The sequence below is a fragment of the Erythranthe guttata genome, chromosome 5 (assembly GCF_056151865.1).
Source record: "Erythranthe guttata isolate IM_541 chromosome 5, IM_541, whole genome shotgun sequence".
NCBI lineage: Eukaryota > Viridiplantae > Streptophyta > Magnoliopsida > Lamiales > Phrymaceae > Erythranthe > Erythranthe guttata.
This window is the reverse complement of record NC_142537.1, coordinates 1,664,424-1,685,656: the sequence shown is the minus strand read 5'-3', so window position 1 is coordinate 1,685,656 and position 21,233 is coordinate 1,664,424. Positions and strand designations below refer to the sequence as shown.

Genomic DNA, 21,233 nt, shown 5'->3' with positions numbered 1-21,233 from the left:
TTTTAAATAACTTGAAATATCAAAGTTGTAAGCACTGTTCATCGATTCATTCATATCTTTCTCATACAACATCCAATTTAGATAATTCAAACTGGATTAAAAAACTAACTCAAAAAACTACATAATTCGTATTTCAAGTTTTGCGAAAATTCAACCTCGAAAATGGTCAATCTCTTATTTTAAATAGTAGTACTAATCATCGTAAAAAGGGGTAGCTCAGATGGAAGAAGAATAAAATATTAACAAATAACGACCAGTTAGTTGCACCTTGGGTCAACTTCCAAAACTTAAACTCCATATACCCACTCCGGCGACTGACTACCAACTGTTCGACGAAAGGCCGCAGAGAGAAAATGGCGGACGCCGCCGTGGAATTCCTGCTGGAGAATCTCAAGCAACTACTTCTCTACAACGCCAAACTGATTACCGACATCAAAGACCAGGTCGAATTCCTCTACAACGACCTCACCTTGTTCAAAGCTTTCCTCAAAGATTCGACCGAAAAGCGCAGCAAGCACGAGACTTTGAAGGAGCTGGTGAAGCAGATCAGAAACGTGGTGTACGAGGCCGAAGACGCCATCGATTCGTTCGTCGCCCAAGCCGCTGCCCACAAGGCCCGGAAGCCCCTTTCCAAAGCTCTACACATGTTCGATTATCCGGCCAAGCTTCGCAATGTCGGGAGGGAAATCGAGTCGATCCGGACCAAGGTTAAGGATATTTACGAGCATAAGAAGTTTGGATTCGAAATCGTCAACGTCGGCGATGGATCCAACGGTGGGACGAAGGAGAAAAAGGTAAATTCACAAAAGGGCTCTCCTCTCTTCTTTGATAATCATCGTCGGGTTGAAGTTTCTGCTGGTCAATAAAGTCAACGTCAAAAGAAAAATTCAAAATTGTGATGTAATAAATTGGTCTCATATTCTTACCTTATTTCACAACTCAGAATAAACTTTTTGAAATTTTAACTTTGATGTTGGAAATCTAAATATTAGAAAACATTTTTATGTGTTTTTCATTGATAGCAAGTTTTTGAAATTTTCCGATTTTGGAACAATATTTTCATTTCGAATTCCAAAGTTTCCGATTCCGATTTTTTTATTTGTTTTTGGAACGGAATTAAAATACATATTGGATTCAGATTTTCCGATTTGATTTTAATATCCGAACATGTTTCCGAGAATTAAGATTATTTTCCGAAAACTGCAAATAATTATGTACTTTTGTAGTATATGTGACTAAAAAAATTGAAATTTCCGAATTACGCCGATTCGAATCGGAACTCCGTTTTTTTCGGGAACGGAATTAGAATTAGTTTTCCACTTCCGAAAAAAATGGATTTTTTCTGAAAGACCAATTCCCATCCGGTTGGTCCGATTTCCACTCCTAATCCGAATCAACTTTATGTATGATTTACGCGATAGAATAGATAAATTTCGCTTTTTAGTAACTTAACCAGTTTTCCTGGACTAAGTCATTCTTGATTATTGATTCTTGATTATTACACAGCCTCCAGTTGTTGAAGAAGACAACGTTGTCGGTTTCGAAGACGAGGCAGAAAAGGTGATCAATCTTCTAACCGGAGGGTCCGACGAACTACAAGTCATTTCAATAGTCGGCATGCCTGGCCTCGGCAAAACCACCCTAGCCAAAATGATTTACCGCAATTCCAAAATCGAATACGAATTCTACAGCCGCGCATGGGTGTACGTCTCACAAGACTACAGCAGAAAAGAACTCTTCCTCAACATCCTCAGCAATTTCACACAGCTCACAGATTCCATGTACAAAATGAACGACGAAAATTTATCCAAAGAGCTCTACAAATTCTTGGAAAAGGGAAAATACTTAATAGTTTTGGACGATGTGTGGACCGAAGAAGCATGGAATGACCTCAAAATCGCTTTCCCGAAAAACAATAAACGGAGTAGAATACTTATAACCAGTCGTATCAAGAGAGTTGCTATACATGCAAACCCTAATTTAGAGCCTCATAATTTACGGTTTTTAACCCCCGAAGAGAGCTGGAAGTTGCTACAGAGAAAGGCTTTGGGTGCAGAGAATTGCCCTGAGGAGTTTATGAGAGATGGCATGCATATATCAAACGAATGTCAAGGGCTACCACTTGCTATAGTTGTGATCGGCGGGATTCTTCTTGAAAAAGGAACCGATTGGTGGGAAAGAGTTGCGAGAAGCGTCGATGCTTATATTGCAATGGACCAGGATAAACGTGTGGACAATTTCATAGCTTTGAGCTACAATCATTTGCCGTACCATTTAAAGGCGTGCTTTATTTATTTCGGGATGTTTCCGGAAGATTTCGAAATACCCGTTTGGAAGCTCGTTCGTCTTTGGATTGCAGAGGGTTTCATACAACAGAATCAAGAAATGAGCTGGGAGGATATTGCAGAGGAGTATTTGGAAGATCTTGTGAGCAGAAATTTAGTGATGGTCGGACGGTTGAGATCGAACGGCAAGATTAAAACATGTCGTATACATGATATGTTGCACGAGTTCTGCAAGAAGGAAGCTGCGGAGGAGAATTTCTTCCAAGAGATAAAACGGTTCGATCGAGGCAGCTATGTTTCTTCAAACCCTGCTTTGGAGAAGTACCGTAGACTATGCATACACACACGTGTGTTGAACTATATCTCTTCGAAGCCTGAGGGCCCACGTGTTCGTTCGTTCTTGTCCTTCTCGAGCGACGAGACTATTTTGCCAACGGAGCATAATTCTACGATTCCCGGTGCGTTTAAATTGCTTAGGGTATTGGATGCCCGCTCTGTGATTTTTACCCGTTTTCCAACTGATCTTACCAAATTGGTTCACTTGAGGTACATTGTGCTCTCGAGCAATTTCAAGATGCTGCCTGAGGCAATTTCGAGCTTATGGAACATGCAAACCCTAGTTGTGGAGACTTCTTCGAGGGTTCTTGACATTAAAGCGGATATATGGAAGATGATCCAACTGAGGCATGTGAAAACGAACGCTTCGACTGTTTTGCCGGGCCCACTTTCGAGGTCGAGGAAGAGTAAAGATGAAGTCTTGATGAGTGGGACCCTCCAAACACTTTCCACAGTCTCGCCCGAGAGCTGCACGGAGGAGGTTTTCGCTCGTGCACCGAATCTGAAAGTGCTGGGCATTCGGGGGCAATTAGGTAAACTTCTCGAAATTAAAAACGGGAGTATGTTGTTCGATAGTTTGGGGAGATTGAGTCATTTGGAGAATTTGAAGTTAATAAACGATGTTTTTCCTCGTCCGCCTTCTGAAGGGAGTTTGAGCAGACTTCCTCATCCGTATAAGTTTCCTCCGAACCTGAGGAAGTTGACATTGTCGGACACTTTGCTCGAGTGGAAAGACATGTCTACCCTTGGAATGTTGGAGAATCTTGAAGTGCTTAAGTTGAAGGACAATGCCTTTAAGGGCGAGTGGTGGAAAACGGAGGACGGGGGTTTTAGGGGCTTGAGGGTCTTGCATATTGGGAGGACTAATTTGGTTACGTGGAATGTTGCTTCGGGGAATCATTTTCCGAGGTTGAGGCATCTTTTTCTCAAACATTGCGGTTATCTTGCTTCGCTACCGCTGGTGTTTGGGGATATTGTGTGCCTGCAAGTAGTGGATATTTACTGTACGAATGAATCGGTGGCGGCTTCTGCTAGGAAGATTGAGGGGAGGAAAATGGAGTTGCAGGGGAAGCAGAGTGGCAGAGGGAATGGATTTAAGCTGTCTGTTTATCCACCGGATCAGTGATTTTTTTCGTTCAATTTGTGAGATTTTTTATTTTATTTTTATTCTTTTAATTCAAAAAAAAAAAAATTGATCTTTTTCGTGTGTAATAATATTTAGACTTTAATTTTGTGCAGGTGCAATGTTGGACAAATGAAAGGAGATGAGTTTTACAGTTCACTTTATTTGGTATGTTCTGCTTCAGGAGATGTGTGTTTTGTGGTTGGTGTGTGTGTGTGTGTGTATATATATATTTCATTTTTTTATTATTATTTTTTACAGAGAGAAATCTGTGAAGCAATTGTTTCTGGGTGGTTTTGTAATAAAATTCTATTTGATGTTTCTTGTACTTTGACTGGGGCAATTTGGTAATTGTTCCTCAAAGATGTGTAATTTTATCAGCAGTAATAAAAATGCTGTTTTTTGGTTGTAATAAAAATTATGAAATGCTATTTGCGGTCACAAAATTGCTATTCGCGGTTTATAATAAAACCCCCCAAAACTTTTAAGAATATCAAAAAACCCCCCAAAACTGTAAATAGCAAAAAAAAAAAAAAAAAACAAATTCGAAAATTCGAAATCAAGCTTGAACAAGGGTTGGGCTTCGATTTTTTGATGTAATTTCGACTCTTTTATGTGTAATATGCATTGGGTGGTCGATTACGGAACCAATTTCATGTTAAAAAGCCTTACAAATCGATTTGTAGAGCTTTTTTTTTCGCAAAAAAATGTTCGAACGCCCAAGATGGGCGTCCAAGGCGTGTACGAACGCCCGTTCCGGGCGTTCGTACACGCCTTGGACGCCCATCTTGGGCGTTCGAACATTAAAAAAAAAAAAAAATTGCACTGGACGCCCAACTCGGGCGCCCAAATGCAGCTTGCACGCCCAACTTGGGCGTGCACTGCATGAATGGACGCCCAAGTTGGGCTTTTACGCGTTTTGGGGGTGTTTTTGGATTTTTTTGAGAAGTTTTGGGGTTTTAGTGAAATAAAGTATTTTTTTGGGGGGTTTTGTTAGAAACCGCAAATAGCAATTTTCAAACCGCAAAAAGCAATTCCCTAAAAATTTGCAGCTCCTTCATTTTATATAAGGGCCCCAATACATTAGGATTATAATGGATCCGCTCCCTTTTTCAATAATAGTGAAACCCCCCTTAATTGTTTAATTAAATTAATATTTATATAATTATTAGGTGTTATACCTATATTATCCTTAATTAACACATAAAACCCTAGTCACATCCTTTTTACCCAACAGCCGTTGTATCGTCAAATATTATCTCCATATCTTCTTCTTCTCTTCTTCTCTAACTAGAAGTCTGCAGCGTCGGAGGCGGCGACAAGGAGAGGAAGAAGGCGGCACCACATCTCGACAACGATGAGGGAAGAACCCCACAACCGCACTGCCGCCGCTATTCCTCCATTACACCTCCGCCTGACTTCCACTCCTCCAATTCAGATCTGCACCGTCGTTGTCATCTCATATCTTCCATGCCCGCGATTTTAGGATTTCGTTTGGTTGAAGATTGGATTAACATGTTGTGACAATCTATATTTTGTTTTTTTATTCGTTCTAGGATTTCTCTCCATTGTCGAGTTCCAGGGATGATGTGAGGAGGGCCATTCTAATTGATTTTGCGGCAATGATTCGTCTTGATCTAATGCTTGGATCTTGTTAATTGAGGAGCAATTTTCTGAATTTTTTATTTGACGATTTTTTATGTTGGGTATGTTACACAACAATATAGTTGTTTTCGTTATTCTGCTATTTTGTTTATAGTTGTTTTCGAGAGTTTTTATTTGTTTTCGACATTTTTAGTTGATTTTTGGTTTTTTTGGTAGTTGATTTTAATTTTTTTTATTGCCTTTTTTAATAATATGATCTGCTGGAAAAATAAAATCGAAAAAAATTGAATTAAAAAAATGAAAAAAAAATTGTACTTCATTTATTTTTAGTTGTTTTCGACGATTTTTAGTTGATTTCAATTTTTATAGTTGTTTTCAATAATATGTAGTAATTTGTCGATTTGGTAAATCAGTTGGGGAAAAAAACCGAAATAATGAATTAGAAAAATTGAAAAAATAATAGTTGATTTTGCAAATAATTTAGTTGTTTACGGAAATATTATATTTGATTAGGGAAATAAACGAACAAAAAAAGTAATATTTTCAGTAATTTGTAGTTGATTATGGAAATAGTTGATTTCAGAAATAGTTGATTTCAGAAATAGTTGATTTTAAAAAAATATAATTATTTTCAGAAATTTTATAATCGATTTCTAATAAAAAAAAACTGAAAAAAATTCAAAATTGAAATCGAAAATAAAATTAAAATAAATATTTTTAAATAAATAAACGAATATTATAATTAAAAAAATTAAATAGGCATTAAAGTAATTGAGAGTGAATAATAAGGAATGAATGGTAAATTTGACAATAAAAAAAAAGTTGGATCTATCACTAATAAAAGAAAAGGGGTTGGACCCATCTTTATTAAAAAAATGATAGAAGGGGTTGTCACTAATAGTCCATTTATATAAACATATCCATAATTAATTAAACCATGAAAAGTATGGCCATTTAGTGAAATATTTTCCGGTCAAATTACAGTCACCTATGGAGTAAGACTAAATTACGAAAAAAACCTCTTATGTTTGGATATTAACAATCACCCCTCAATTATGTATTGTTTTACACGTCTAATCTTACGGACACGGTGTCAAATTTACATTCTGGAGGAGAGGGTTTTTCGTAAGACAATGATTTGGTCCGTAGGGCTTCCTCTCGTGATCTTTGGGTTCCAGCCTTGATTCCGGTGAAGAGTCCTGCAACGCCGGGAGGGGTTCCCGGCGGGAAAGCTCCGACGATCAAGTCAGTGATCGGAGTAGGAGCCAAAAACGTATATGCAATGTAGTAATATTTTATGTATATGCTTGTATATGCGTGTGTTTAAAGATCCTACTATTTATAGATGAGGAAACCTTGGTTCACAAGGTTTCCTTTTTTAGGGTTTTCTCCTCCCTCAAGTCAAGTATTTGGGCCTTCCCTTAATGGGCCTGTTTTGGGCCATGGTTATGTCGGGGTCCGAGTTATGATTCTGCCAGCTCGTTATCGAAGGTCGCCGTCCGGCATCAGGCCTTATAAGAACTTAACTTTCCTGAGCTTGCATTGCGCTTATCTCGTCATAATGACCCGTATCAACTACTCCCCCTACTCCTTACTTATAAGACGAATTGGTTTTTCCTTACCTCGTTTTATAAGTACGGAGTACGAGGTGCAGGTTTAATCATTGGTTCATATCGGTCCGACGTGCGCGATCTTTTCACTTTTCCCTCCATTTAATGACTCTGACATTCTGCGTGGTCGATTCAAGTCCCCTAAGCCATCATGAGGAACTTTCAAATCAGTGCTTTATGCGTCAGATTCGAGACGCCTTATATTAGATCTCACCCGCCCGAATAGACGGTTATGATTGACTTTCCCTCTTCCCTAGGTTATTACTGAGGGATTCCAATCGACACCTCTTGCGCCGAATTCGAGGCGATCTATTTTGAATCTCGTCCGTTCGAATAGACGGTCACGATCGAATTCTTCTCCTTTCTTCCTCTTATAAGTATCTGACTTCTGCGAATTTTCAAAATTTTTTCCTCTTCTTCACCTCTGTGCTCTCCTTGTCTTTATTTTCCTCCGACGACCTTTGCTTTTCCGAGAACCAAGCTCTTTCCGTTCCGTGCTCGTTTCCTTCTTCGGCAAAGGTACTCCATTTTTACCCTGCTTTTTATTGTCCTTAACCTATGTCTTCCAATTCCCCCGACCCATTTGGTCAGAGAGTACCTTCCAGAGAGGGAGATGAATACCCTACCCTTACTCTCTCTTCTTCTTCGGAGGAAGGGCCCTTCTTTTCCCCTTCGGGAAAATTATTGAAAAAATCTAAGAAAAAGGGGAGAGATGACACTCTGTCCTCTGCGAGGAGTGGCTCTCCTTCATTGTCTGGGGGGCGCGATTTAGATGACCAGTGGGGGCCTAGTACTTTGAGCGAGGTAGACTTAAACAATTTAGTTCGTGACATAGGTCTTCCTACTGACATTGAGCTAATATTACCCTCTCGAGATCAGCGCCCCTTGAACCCACCCCCAGGTTTCAGCACCTGGTTCTCGGAACAATTCTATTTCGGTCTTTCTTTTCCCATCTCGTCCTGGTTTTCCGAGATTGCGCAATTGTGCAACGTATCCCTCAATCAGTTTCATCCCCATGCTATAGTCGTCATGACTGGGTTCCGCATGCTTTGCGCTTGGTCGGGCGTGACCCCTACTCCAGCTCGATTTCGGAGTGTGATGGTCTTAAAAAATTCCAGTCCCTTCCACGTCTCTATCTCGGCTCGCCCGGGTTTCAAAATATTAATGCCGCCCAACAAGACTGATGGGTGGCAAGGTCACTATTTTTTTGCGAAAAACCCCGCTGATACCCCTTATCTATGTCCTTGGTTCGCAACCTTACCCGACAAGCGGAGGGGAAAACCCTTGGCGATTGATGAGTGGCTTTTGAAAATGATTGTTCATTTTCAACCGAGTTACGGTATGCCTGAGACTCTTACAAGCTTTCCACCGATACTTCGCCATTTCTACTTTCATGACAACGGCACTCATCCCTTAACTCAAGAGGATTTAGGTGGGTTTAAACATGATATTAATTTTCTGTATCAGCTCGTCACTCATTTCGGGCTGTCGCTCTTTATTTGATTGTGCCTTATGCCTGTCGGTATATTGTCTGCTTGCTCACCATATTTTTCTTAATCCAACGAACAGACTTAAGGATGAAGAGGATGTTCCGAGGTGAGAAGCCGGCGACTCGCCCATCCGAATCGGAGCCGGAATTTCAGGCGTCCGAATTTCAGCGCCCTGTGGCCGCTGAATCCGATAAACGATCCTCTGAAGAAGGGGCTCTAAGGCAAAGGCCTTCTAAGAAGAGTGTTGGGGCTGCGCGTCCCCGAGGTAGCCCACGAGTTGAGGATCCCGAGCTCCCTCGCCGATCTTCGGCCATAGTTACAGTCCCTTCCCCGCCACCTTCCTCGGCCGAAGAACAGGTGGAAAAAGAGCCCACCACAAAAAAGAGAAGGACTGATCTAGCCCTTGGGTTAGTTGGGTCGACTCCTGGGCAGACCGGGTCAGCTTCGGGGCAAGTTGGGTCATCTCTGCCTCCAAACTTTGCACTTCACCTCTGCCAGAACGCAGAGAACGCCATCGCTGCTTGCCGAGCTATGGCGCTTCCCCGAGACGTTGCTCACTTCGGGCAAATGAGCAAGGGTGATCGGCTCGAGTTGCTTCTTCATAACATAACGCAGGTTTGTTTTATCTTGCATACACGAATTAGCTTTTACGTTTCTTAGCCACAATTGGTTTTACTTAAGTCCCCTATATGTGTAGCAATTTGCGATCGCCTTCTCGGGCCCTTTGGGGTGGGATGAAGTTTCTCGTGAGGCATACGATAATCAAAAGAAGGAGGTCGGCCAGCTCCGAAAAGAGGTCCGAGGTCTGAAGGAGAGTCTGGCGGTGTCTGAGTCGGCGAAGGAGGGACTGTTTGCCGAGGTGAGGAGGCTACAAGAGAGGGAGAAGATTCTACAAGCAGAGAAAGACTCTTTAGTATCCCATAATGCGAGCTTAGAGGAAAAAGCTAAAGGGCTTTCCAACGAGCTATTTGCGGCTGGGAAGCAGGCATCTTCTAACTTCACCGAGGGAGTGAAGGAAGGCCACAGGCTGTTCCCGGGTTCCTCCGAGGGTCTGCGCTTCATGGAGGCGTTCGTCGGTCGTTTTTTCAACCGGCTCTGGCGTTCCACAACATTTACCCGACAAGCGTCCGGCCTAGCTCGCTTCTTTTTCTCGGAAGCTCGGGATCCGTCTTTCTTTCTCGGGCGTGAACAGGCTGCACCCTGACTTCTCCCTCAAGGCAGACGGCGGATCGACGCCAGGTGTGTCATGAACTGCTGCATCCAGCTCCTTTTGTAGGTTTCGGGTGATCGTGCCTTCTTCTTCCATTTTTTCTCCACGTTCTTAGCTCAGATCTGGACTTCCGGGGGTAGATCTGATTTTTCCCGGAAGTTGTTTCCCGAAACTTCTAGATCTTTCCCACAGACGGCGCCACTTGATTTGGTCCGTAGGGCTTCCTCTCGTGATCTTTGGGTTCCAGCCTTGATTCCGGTGAAGAGACCTGCAACGCCGGGAGGGGTTCCCGGCGGGAAAGCTCCGACGATCAAGTCAGTGATCGGAGTAGGAGCCAAAAACGTATATGCAATGTAGTAATATTTTATGTATATGCTTGTATATGCGTGTGTTTAAAGATCCTACTATTTATAGATGAGGAAACCTTGGTTCACAAGGTTTCCTTTTTTAGGGTTTTCTCCTCCCTCAAGTCAAGTATTTGGGCCTTCCCTTAATGGGCCTGTTTTGGGCCATGGTTATGTCGGGGTCCGAGTTATGATTCTGCCAGCTCGTTATCGAAGGTCGCCGTCCGGCATCAGGCCTTATAAGAACTTAACTTTCCTGAGCTTGCATTGCGCTTATCTCGTCATAATGACCCGTATCAGACAATATATAATTGAGGATGTGGTTGTAATTATCCAAACATGAGGGATTCTTTTGTAATTTTAACATTACAAAAGAATTACATGGAAAAAACAATCGACTTATTAAAAGCGGTTCAACGCGTTTTACACCAAAATAAGAAAACGGAAAAAACGTCCAAATTCAGCATTAACTATGATCAATTAATTTCAATTTTCAGTAATAATAAAAATAAAATAAGTGTCCAAAGTCCAAACAAACATGCACTAACATACAAAAAAAAGCATATTCATTATGACACATATTCTTTGCATTTTACTACAACTGCCAATTGGAGACATGCACAAAGACCACCCTTTTCCACTTCCATTCAACGTTGACCACAATCAAAGCATCCTTTTTATTATTTATTATTATTATTATTATTTATTATTATTTTTCCCCACCCGGCCCCCCTAACTATATAATACCCCCCCAAAAAGATTTGCAAATTAGTACCATCTAATGGATTTCCATACTACTTATCCAACACAATCACCGACGGTGTGCTCGTTCGAAGAGGAAGACGATGATGTTTTGTACGATGAACTCAAAAGGCAAGTCTTGCAATTGACAGCTGATGAAGACGAAGAAGTTATTAAATACGAGAACAAGGAATGTGGCCCGTTATACGGCCCGTTTAGCACTATCCAGCCCGTTTTGTATAATTACGGTTGGCCCGTGATTAAGGAGGATAATAATAGTGGTGGTGGACCACCTTTGTGGATGTTGAACTTGTGGAGAAGTACTAGTGGAAATATTGGGACAGGTGTTTTTATACCACAAATTGTCCATTCTTCTAGAAGGAGAAACAAATCAAGTATGTATGGAATATTAATTTTATTTTATTTTATTTATTTATTTATTTATTTATTTTACTAGATTAATATATAATGTATGTTGTGCATATAAGTTTGGTCTTTGGATTTGGATGCAGGGAAGAACAAGAATGAGAGAGGAAGAACATACAAGCATGTAGAGAAGATGAATTGATTCTAAAGAATATTCTTTTTGTCTCATAGAAGAAAACATTTGAATATGTAACATATATTTTATCTAACTTTATGCTAATGTAAATGCATTTTATTTCAATAAACATTAGTTGGAAATTATGCTTGTAATTCTTTTTAATCGAAAAGAAAATCTGCGTTTTGATTTAACAAACGTCGAATACGGCCTAATTAATTAATTAATTAATCACGATTAATCTTACCAAACTGCGTTCGTCTACATACATTGATCTCTTGGATACTAATGGCTAACAAAAACATTGGTAATAAATCGAACATTTCGATCTCTACACAAGCAACTTCTACATAGGCATGGAAAATCGAACAAATTAAAATATAATAACGAATCGAATCATTTTCCTAATTGGGTTTTGCTAACCATAACGAACTAAGAGCTCGAAGCCTCGACTTGTAATCGTTTATGGCGAGAAGAGCACAAGCCGCTTGCCGTGGGTTCAAGATCCGCTGCAGTTGTTGCAACGTTTGCAGTCTCAAAAGATCCGCCTATCAATAATAACAAAAATCGAACACTAAACCTCGTTAAACACATTATTATTACAAATTTTAATAAAAAACATGAGCAATTGATTTTTTCGTTATATCAAAAAAGAGGTACAAAATCGAGGGAAAAAAAACCTGACGGAGAAAATTCTCGAGCGTCGCGAGCTTGCTCATTGCAATCGCCATTTGTTCGACATAGCGATCGCAAATCGAATTCGAAGAAATTGTGTCGACAATTGATTGTTGTAAAGCTTCCATTCCTTGTGACAAAGCATCCTCAGCTTGTTGTGAAGAATGCTGTAAATTGCAAATCCCCATCATTTGTTCATCTGTTAACGCCTCTATTTGATTTCCAAGTACCTAATAAATTATAAATATATATAAAAATTGATTAAAAAAATAAATAATGGATCGTATATATCATCGTATCGTAATCGTAATCGTACTAACCTTGAGAAAATCGGACGAGCGAAATCCGCCTAGCCACAAGAGAAATCTTTCGGCCGGGGTTTTCCACATACCGGAGAGTATATGAAATATGTTCGATTTTGCAAATGTGCCCTTAAGTTGAAATATTTCTTCGTAATGTGACATTACCCTTCCAAGAACGAGACGCAGTTCGTTATCTCCCGATTGAGAATTTACGGATGATCTTAGATCGTTAATTAGACATTGATGTTCTTCTAGCCAGTGTTCATAATCAACATTGAATGCCGCGGACCCTACATAAAAATCGAAGATCGTAAATTAGAAGTTTCCGGAACTAGAATTTAATTTGATTTATTTTAATAAACAAACACTCACCGTTATTTCCACATGTATACTGACGAATATGATCTCGCGAAAATCCAGACGGAGCGAAGATACCCTGCATTTTTAGTCACTTTAAGCGATTATTTTGAAAAAAAAAATTAATTTCGTTTTCTAGATTATAAATGTGACGATACATTTCGATTGAGAATAAATTAATTATAACCTGCTGCCGCGTTACTTCGAGTTCGTGCTCTAGTTGTGTTAGCCTTTGCCGGTTGCTCTCTAGCTGCTGAACATACGCCTATTATCGAAAATCGAATACGAAAAAAACAATACATTATTCAATTAGATTATGACTAATTAAAACAAACAGTAAAATTCCGATTTCATGGGGTTTAACACCTTTTTCCTCATTCGGCACTTCTTCGCAGCTTCTCGATTCTGAGCCAGCCTGCAATGTGCCTGAAAATCGGAAACGAGAAATAAACGGTAATAAGTAAATTAAATTTGTTATTAATTCATCAATTAAATTGGAAGAAGAATTAAATTAAATTAAAACAGGGTAAAATGAAACTAAGAAAGAAACCTTTTGCTCTCCAATTTTCACCATAGAATCTACAGCTTCCAGTCTTTTATTAATGAATCCAGGGGACTGAACATAAGTAGAAACAAACAACATTAAAATCTGCTAAAACCTCTTCATGCATTTTACTGTATTTAAATAAATACATACATATATACATACATAGATAGATAGATAGATAGATACATGAGATTACTTACATGGGTATCTGTGTGTTTATTATTACTATGACGTGGCACTAAATCAGAGTCTCCGAAGTTGTCACAGAGCACTACACTTGATGAAGCTATCTCAGTTGAACCCAAAATCTGTATTAATTAATTTGAACCATTATTATTATCTATTATTATTATTATGTTGGTTTTAGCATAATAAATTAATTGATCATGTACATGTATCATATATGTATATATTTGTGTGTGTGTGTGTGTGTGTGTGTATATCAATTTTAAGAAATGATAATAACTTACGTTGGTGAGTCCGCCAAAAGGCAAGTTGTTAGCAGACGCAGCTGGAACAATATTATTATTATTATTATTGTTCGCCTTGAATATCATCCCATTATTGTAAGTTGAGCCTACAATCATAATTTTATTTACCATTAATAATTACTAGTTGTTAGAGAGAGAGAGAGAGAGAGATCTAGAGAGAGAATCTTACTTGTGCATAAATGAGTAGTATCTAGATGATGAAATCCATTTCCAGCTGAGTGTTGAATCTCTTCAAAATCGGCAACATGATCAGCCCCACTTCCATCACCTCTGCACACACACACACACACTTTTATAAATACACACACACACACACACACATGCACTGAAGCAAGAAAGACGTACAAATTAAAACAGAAGAGAAAAATGCAAAAGGTAAATGAAATTATTAATTAGCGTTGTTCATCACCGGAGGAGGTAAAAGTGTGCCTTGGAATAAACATCAGAGTTTGTAAGAGAAATATGTTCAGAAACAGCTGCCTTGTTCAAACTCTGCATTTCACTCTCTCTCTCTCTCTCTCTCTCTCTCTCTCTCTCCCTATGTGTGTGCGCGCGACACGTACAAGTTTGAGAATGCGGTGAAACCGAAACAAAACAAGAAGAAATAAGAATAACAGAAAGTGGATTCAGAAACTGTAATAATTAATAATAATAGGGTAAATTACAACCATCCCTGATGTATGGTTAAATTACAAACAACCCCTCTTTTTTGGGTAATTACAACCACCCCTCAATTATAAATCTTCTTACACGTACACTCTTGCGGTTTCAAATTTAGTGAAATCTTCTTGATCATATGGAATATTATCACTTTTATACTCATTTTATCCCATCCGAACTCCACATTTTGAAGCAAGATGATCATAATATGTGTTTTTTGGCTTGTATATATATCAAATTGTGGTACATCAGAAACTGTATTTTTACACAAAACGAGTACAAACTAGAGCTCATTCCACGAAATCTAAATGATTATGTTGAATTTGACACCATAAGGGTGAGATGTAGAAAAAATCATAGTTGAGGGGAGTAAATGTAATTATCCAAATAAAATGGACTTTTTCGTAAATTGACCATACATGTCGTTGTAATTTACAATAATAAGAGTAATAATTCTATCTTTTTGATGAGCAGAAGCGCTAGCCAATCAGAAAAAAGGTCTTGTTTCTGGCTACTACTATAAAGTACTGCTAAAAATGCAGGTATCTTATTAATTATTTATTCCACAGTAATAATTTTTCTGATGCCCTGCAGTAATAACTCGATCTCATCATCTCATCACAAGGTAAAAACAATAATTAATTATCAAAAAAAAAAAAGGTAAAAACAATAATAAATAATAATAATTGCCCGCATGGGTGTAGCTCAACTGGTTCCGGAGGTGGTAAGTTGGTGCAAGGTCCTAGGATCGAATCCTGGCAGCCGCAGTGTGGGAATTTCAACTCCAATGAGGGTTGGTTCCTTGTGGGCACCAGGTCCGGGTCCGCTACCTTAACGGGCCGTTGAGTTACCATGATTTACATTCCTCCATCAATCCTTGTCGGGCCAAGGGATGGGGGCCCTGGGGGCGAGGGATTTCGCCTTTTTGGTGCAATAATAAATAATAATAATTAATCCAAATATTTTTACTTATTGTTATTAAATAGTAAATATGACACAGTGACTGACATATCTGCCGGGTGTCAAGTCAAAGTCAACCTCTGATTTTGTCCTCTTATTTTCTTTTATGTATTGTACGTGTATTAATAGCATTTGTACCGTTGATGTCTCTGTACATACCAACAGTACATGGTTTAACATCATTATTTAATTTAATTTCCTTTTTTTTTCCTTTTTTTTTTATGGGTTTTTGTATTCATGATTAATCGATTAATGATATACGATTGGTGCCCACTTTTTTGGTTTGATGACGCGAGCGTGATGTCAGCAGCTTGATCATCTTTACGTCTCTCTTCAACTTCACTCGACTCTTAGTCGGTCGTCGTTCGTGCAACACGAGAAGGATCGATTAAGTATTCTGTATTTTAGTAAGAAAACATTAGATGCAAAGCTTCATTAGGGTTTCTCTAACATAATTCTTTTTTTTTTCTTTCATTTGGGCATGTTGAATTTAATGAACTTTTTTATAAGTTAAACAAAGCTCAGCTCGCCTAAAACCCCGATCCAAGGTAATACGATACCATAGCACTTTATAATGACCTTTACCTCACGTCGTCGTGTGTGCGATGTAAGAGTAAATATATTTTTCACCTTGCGAGGGTTTCATATGCCCTTTTAGCAGAACTGGACTTCTAGCTTTGAGCTATCCTTATTAGACTTTATGTGCAATTTCTCGTATTCATTTGGACGAGATAGTCCATAGTCCATATCAATCTCGTCATACTAATTCCGACCGGCGCATATTTAGATCGTTGTCATTTATCTTATTTTTTTTATTTGAGATTATATATAAGCTCGGAGTTTCACTAACTTAATGAAAATAAATAAATAAATAAAAACTATTTTGGCGGGAGATGTGATGAGTGTCATTGTAGTAGGAGGAAAAATAGATGATGAAGAGTCTGCAGGTAAAAAAAAAAAAAAAGTAGGAATAAAATTTAATTTCGTTAGGAGAGGGAATTAAATGTCAAATTAATTACTTTGTGTTTCTCTGACGTGGCAGGTTCCTAACACTGAGACAAGGTTCAAATTTCAATGCCCCCTGCATACTGTGAACCAAGCCCATGTGTCGTCTCATTAATAAATACAAACATTTATGTTTCTTTTGGACGAATTTATTAAATTATAAACTATTCCTACACATTCAATTTTAAGCTTTATTTATTTATAAAACATACCAGTAATGAAATAAACAAGTATTTTTTTATTTTTTTTGGTTGTTGAGTATTCAAATTCGGGATCCACTAGAAATCCGTTCCAATATTTTGTGGTCCTTGTTTAATTAAATGCATGACCAACAATGTATGAAGCTATAAACTATGTTTTCATTATATAAGCTAAAACATAACAAAACGAAGTTGATATATATATATATATATATATCTAAGCAAGAACTGCTGCTTGTACCTGATCATCTATTCTATGGCTTAATACTTCTCTCGCCCGAGCGCTTCTGTGCTGTAAGCGTTGGTGAAGTTTTTCCGATATCTGTGCGAAAAACGCAGCATCCCACCGATTTATTAAAGCAGGATCTTCGGCGTAACATATATATATAGATGTCACTGCACTTTCCACTACAACCATTGCTAGTCCAACCTGTATTTAAAATAAAAAGAATATCGATGAGCAAATTATATGAACTGTAAGAACTAGTGTTGTTCTTATTGAGATTATGTATTACATGATTTTATTTATTATTACCAAGATCATGCCCATCAACATTGCGGTGGAGCCCACCATTAGTACGCGTTCCGGATGTTTTATCTTTGTCCAAACTGCTGCACAGGTTCCGGAAACAAGGCCGCCCAATAGAGTGGACATGAATAAAACGGCGCCTGAGCAGTCGTAGGCTATAAGCGATTCGACACCTGTTGATTGGAACAACTCCCATGCGTCTTTCGCTGAATGGTTAAAGCTTTTTCCGTACACAGCAATCTTGATTTTAAAAAGAAATATACTTTTATGTATCAGTAGTCAGTAAACCGTAATATCACATTCAATCACCTTTTTGGAATCGACAAAAAAAAAAGGAAAAAAAAAAAAGAGAGGTTAGAATCAAGAATCCATATTTGATTTTGCATCTATGGAATTTAATATATTGTGTTTTTTACTAAAAGGTATAAATTGGACATATCGGATTCGAATTAGTAGTACTTCTGGAAAAAACCCAACAAAGATTTCGGAAGTGAAAAACTAGTTCCATTCCAAAAACAAAAATGGTGAAATCGGAAACGGGTAAAATTGGAAAAGAAAAAAAAAACATTATCCAAAATCGGAAATTTTCGGATCGGAATTGGTGGGATTTGGAATTTCCAAATTTTTAGTTTTTTTTACAAGCACATTTTAGTTACCTATAATATAAAATACATAATAATATTGATATTATAAGTGTGCTATTTTCAGAAAAATAAAATCAGAATTTTCGGAAATTAAAATCGGAAAAAAATCAGAAAAAAAAAATGGAAATTGGAATTTCGAAATTCGAAAATACTCCGATCAAAATTGGTGGAATTTGGAAACTCCGTTCCAATTTCGACCCTAAGGTAGAAGAAATACCTGGACATAAGCATACTTGTTAAACCAGCGAACCAAAAACTCGACCAAATGAAACAAAAAATCAACACAGCAGAGAAGACACTCATTGCTGCCAATCTTTGACCTCAATCCCCTAATCTGTAAAATCGAAAATACGCGCAATTCTAATGTATTTATTCACCGAAGAACACCATATCACAAGACAAAAATCCTCGGAAAAAAAAATCATCTTAGCTGACTCACCTCCCACCGAAGTGTTCGTATAGCAGCTGTAAAGAGCGATCCGTAACATATACTACCAAAAGAAGTCGTAACAGCATATTGCAAAGACCTCATCACTGGTTTTGGAGGCATCGAATTTGATTCTCTACCGCCATGAATAAGGACAAGAAAAACCATACCCGAAACCACAACATGCACAATGTTACATAGTACTGCACCGGTCCAAAACAAACTCACAGACAACACCTGTCAAATGCAAGTGTTCTTGTATGATTTAGTGCAGCCCTGGAGAAAAGACGATATGTATGTGTATATATGTGTGTGTGTATATATGTATAGAGCAAAAACTTGCCAGCTCACCAAAAGAAGCCACCATCGGCCACCGTCACCGATACCTAAAGCAACGACCCCAGCTGCACCGAAAGACCAGAGGGATAGCCATAAAAGCATTACTAGCATCGAAATGCACGCTACTCTAGTGACTTCCGGAAGGTTCCATACCATCTTCACTGCTCTTTGTAGCACCAGCATTGTAAATGGAAGCCTGTGGAAGCCAAAAATCGGAAATAACTGAAACCGTGTGTACAAAGATCTCTCTCTTTTTTTTATCTCTCTTGCAGATAACTTTCTCACTGTAGGAAAAAATAAACGTTAAAATACCGCCAGAGTGCTTAAATGGTTATGAAATATAAACCTTTGCGTCTGTTGAAAATAAAGATGAAATTTTTATAAGCTAGTTTATAAAGAGAGCAGTAGAAACATAGCATCCAAACACGAGTCGGGAAATTTCAACAAGCAGAACGATGCTAATTCAAAATAAAGCACATAGTTCATACATTAAACCGAACAATGTTTTACCTGTCGATAACCGAAATAACATACAAGAACTGCAAAGCGGAACCGATAGCAAAAGCACCGCCCCAGAAATACTGATGCACCCAAAAACACAGAACACTGACAACAGCAAGATAAGTAGTCAAGAGGTGCACGGAAAATTTCATCATTTGATTCGCTCGTGAACCGAGCAGTAACAACCATGTCCATCCCAAAAACGCCCCGACTCCGCCAGCAACAGCGTACAGCGACCAGTAGTCTTCAGTCAAACCGTCTTTATTCTCGAGAAACCCCATTGTGTACTTATCAATGTTTAGCCTATCTGGTTGCTTAAACCTATTGAGCCCAAAAACACCAAGGGCAAAACCGACCACAATTAAATGCGCCATAAATATCAGCAGCCAGAACACGTCCCGCCATGAACGAGATACCGTTGGAGAGATTCCTTGAGAAGAAGAACTACTCCCCACGGCATTCTGCATAAATAAAAATTGAAGTTTGCATATGAATTCAATTCACATTCGAGTCTTTTCCAGGTATTTATTACGCAGGTAAAAAAAAAAAAATCAAGATATCGGAGACGAAGTCTAAACGTTTTAGATATAACACTTACAATTGTCGTTAAGTCAAACCATAAAATTCAACGAAAATTTCGCCAAGCCTCGTTTTAGGAAACACGATATGTCTAGATGGAAATGAACTTAAGAACTTCAGAAAGTAGAATGCATACGATAACCAGCGAAGCAGAGCAAATCGGAACAGAATATTAAAGATTCTTATCAATTTGATTATTTTATCCTATAGTTAAACAAACAGCAAACAAGGTTATCAACAGAAAACACAATACCTTAATTTCAACAACAGAAAAGTATCTAAGCATCACAAACACACACGATGACAACGAAATTCAACAAACCAACACCAAAAAAAAAAAAAACTGCCCAATCCAGAAAAAAAAAAAAAAAACCAACTCATGTGCACAAAAGTTAACATTTTTCCTCACCGCTTGCGGCGGTCCGACGGCGGAGTCATAGGAGGAAGAAGAGGACGACGGAGAAGACTGGGAATCGTTCATCACGCCACCGCTACAAGAAACTCGGAAACAACTGGCCTATACGATGATGGATCGGAACTTTGTCCGGTAGCGAACATAACCAACAATTGATTTTTGCTAGGGTTTTGAAAATTGACAGCAATAGTAGTACACTTAGCGAATTGCAAAGGAACAATTTTTAATTTTTAATTTTTAATTTTTAATTTAAGGAAATTATGGGGGAACGAACTGCTGAGTGAAAAGGAAACGGCTATGATTTTAAAAATGGGGGAGAAATAAATTAATAAATACTAAAAATAAATAAATATATTAAAATGAAGATAGAGAGAGGCACCGGTTTTGCCAGGTAGTTGCCACCCTTTTGTTGTGAGGTTCAATTATGGTTGTCGTCACGAGTTAATCCCACGCGCTCTTGAGTTTCAATATGATTTTGTCTTTCTTTGCAACTCAATTATGTTAATTATTTTAACCATTTTAATTTAGATTTTATCTAGTTTTATTATAAGTTCATGTTTGCAATTCATTTTGGTCAAAGTATACCTGGTTATTTGCACTGGATAGATATTAATAGTACATTTATACATAATCAAACACACGCATGCGTATTTGTGCTCAATAGATGCTTATTTAAATCAGACCTACGGTTGAAATCCACCTGATATAAATAATTAGGTGTAGCATGTAATATTTTTCAAGTATACCTTGTTCATTTTGAGTAATGTTGGATAATTTGTTGTTTATAAAAAATGGTGGAGATGTTTATAAATATCTTAAAAACGTAATTTTAAACAGTCAGTTATTTTTTTAATTTTCACAATATTACTTTCGTAAACTCTATGTCATAAAAAAGTGCATTTAGATTAAAAACGAAACAAGGGCACAATTGTCCTCTTTCAATTAGTTATACATGTTCATTGAAGTATTAGATCGTATTTTGTGTTTATAACTTAAAACAACTTATTTAAGAGAGAAAAAAAAACCCATAATATCCGTCACGGTTGAGTTTTTAATTTCTAGAGTAATTCTTGATTATCTATGTAATTATTATATATCCTTAATAAAATATGGTGGCGCGTAGCAGGCACGTGCTTGTAGCTTGTTGCGGGGGTGGCATTATGACTTTCACTTTCACATCTGTTATCCAAGTTTAAGATTATCTTCCCATTATTATTTGTTTTAGTATTTTCTCAAACGTGCAAGTTTCATCGTTGTCTATTTTATTGCCATTACTCTGCATGTATACGTCAAACGACGTCGTTTTGGGCTTCTTTG

General features: G+C 38.1%; 4 protein-coding genes across 5 annotated transcripts; 2 read left to right on the top strand and 2 right to left on the bottom strand.

Annotated features, from left to right (window-relative positions):
• The first annotated feature begins 142 nt into the window (after positions 1-142).
• Positions 143-4,162, top strand: LOC105966176 (putative disease resistance RPP13-like protein 3). The gene is made up of 3 exons (XM_012990742.2): positions 143-794; positions 1,507-3,764; positions 3,861-4,162. The coding sequence occupies exons 1-2, from the start codon at positions 354-356 to the stop codon at positions 3,745-3,747; spliced, it is 2,682 nt and encodes an 893-aa protein (XP_012846196.2). The 5' UTR covers positions 143-353; the 3' UTR covers positions 3,748-3,764; positions 3,861-4,162.
• A 6,612-nt stretch (positions 4,163-10,774) lies between these two features.
• Positions 10,775-11,394, top strand: LOC148770391 (uncharacterized). Its single transcript, XM_088818483.1, has 2 exons — positions 10,775-11,139; positions 11,257-11,394. Exons 1-2 carry the CDS (start codon positions 10,785-10,787, stop codon positions 11,310-11,312), a joined length of 411 nt encoding a protein of 136 aa, XP_088674609.1. The 5' UTR covers positions 10,775-10,784; the 3' UTR covers positions 11,313-11,394.
• A 143-nt stretch (positions 11,395-11,537) lies between these two features.
• Positions 11,538-14,263, bottom strand: LOC105966021 (transcription factor TGA2.3). Of its 2 annotated transcripts, XM_088818482.1 has the most exons (12): positions 14,067-14,221; positions 13,827-13,927; positions 13,637-13,743; positions 13,367-13,474; positions 13,218-13,235; positions 13,170-13,187; positions 12,986-13,045; positions 12,807-12,884; positions 12,635-12,698; positions 12,281-12,552; positions 11,966-12,190; positions 11,546-11,833 (listed from the first exon to the last, which is right to left on the bottom strand). In XM_088818482.1, exons 1-12 carry the CDS (start codon positions 14,153-14,155, stop codon positions 11,690-11,692), a joined length of 1,284 nt encoding a protein of 427 aa, XP_088674608.1. In that variant the 5' UTR covers positions 14,156-14,221; the 3' UTR covers positions 11,546-11,689. The 2 variants fall into 2 exon arrangements, with proteins under 2 accessions (XP_012846018.2, XP_088674608.1); XM_012990564.2 differs by having other exon boundaries at positions 11,538-11,833; positions 13,170-13,235; positions 14,067-14,263.
• Positions 14,264-16,500: 2,237 nt separating this feature from the next.
• LOC105966214 (Plasma-membrane choline transporter family protein) lies at positions 16,501-20,215 on the bottom strand. The gene is made up of 7 exons (XM_012990780.2): positions 19,911-20,215; positions 18,932-19,383; positions 18,434-18,617; positions 18,095-18,319; positions 17,873-17,989; positions 17,018-17,251; positions 16,501-16,912 (listed from the first exon to the last, which is right to left on the bottom strand). Exons 1-7 carry the CDS (start codon positions 19,980-19,982, stop codon positions 16,700-16,702), a joined length of 1,497 nt encoding a protein of 498 aa, XP_012846234.1. The 5' UTR covers positions 19,983-20,215; the 3' UTR covers positions 16,501-16,699.
• Between the last annotated feature and the right edge of the window lie 1,018 nt (positions 20,216-21,233).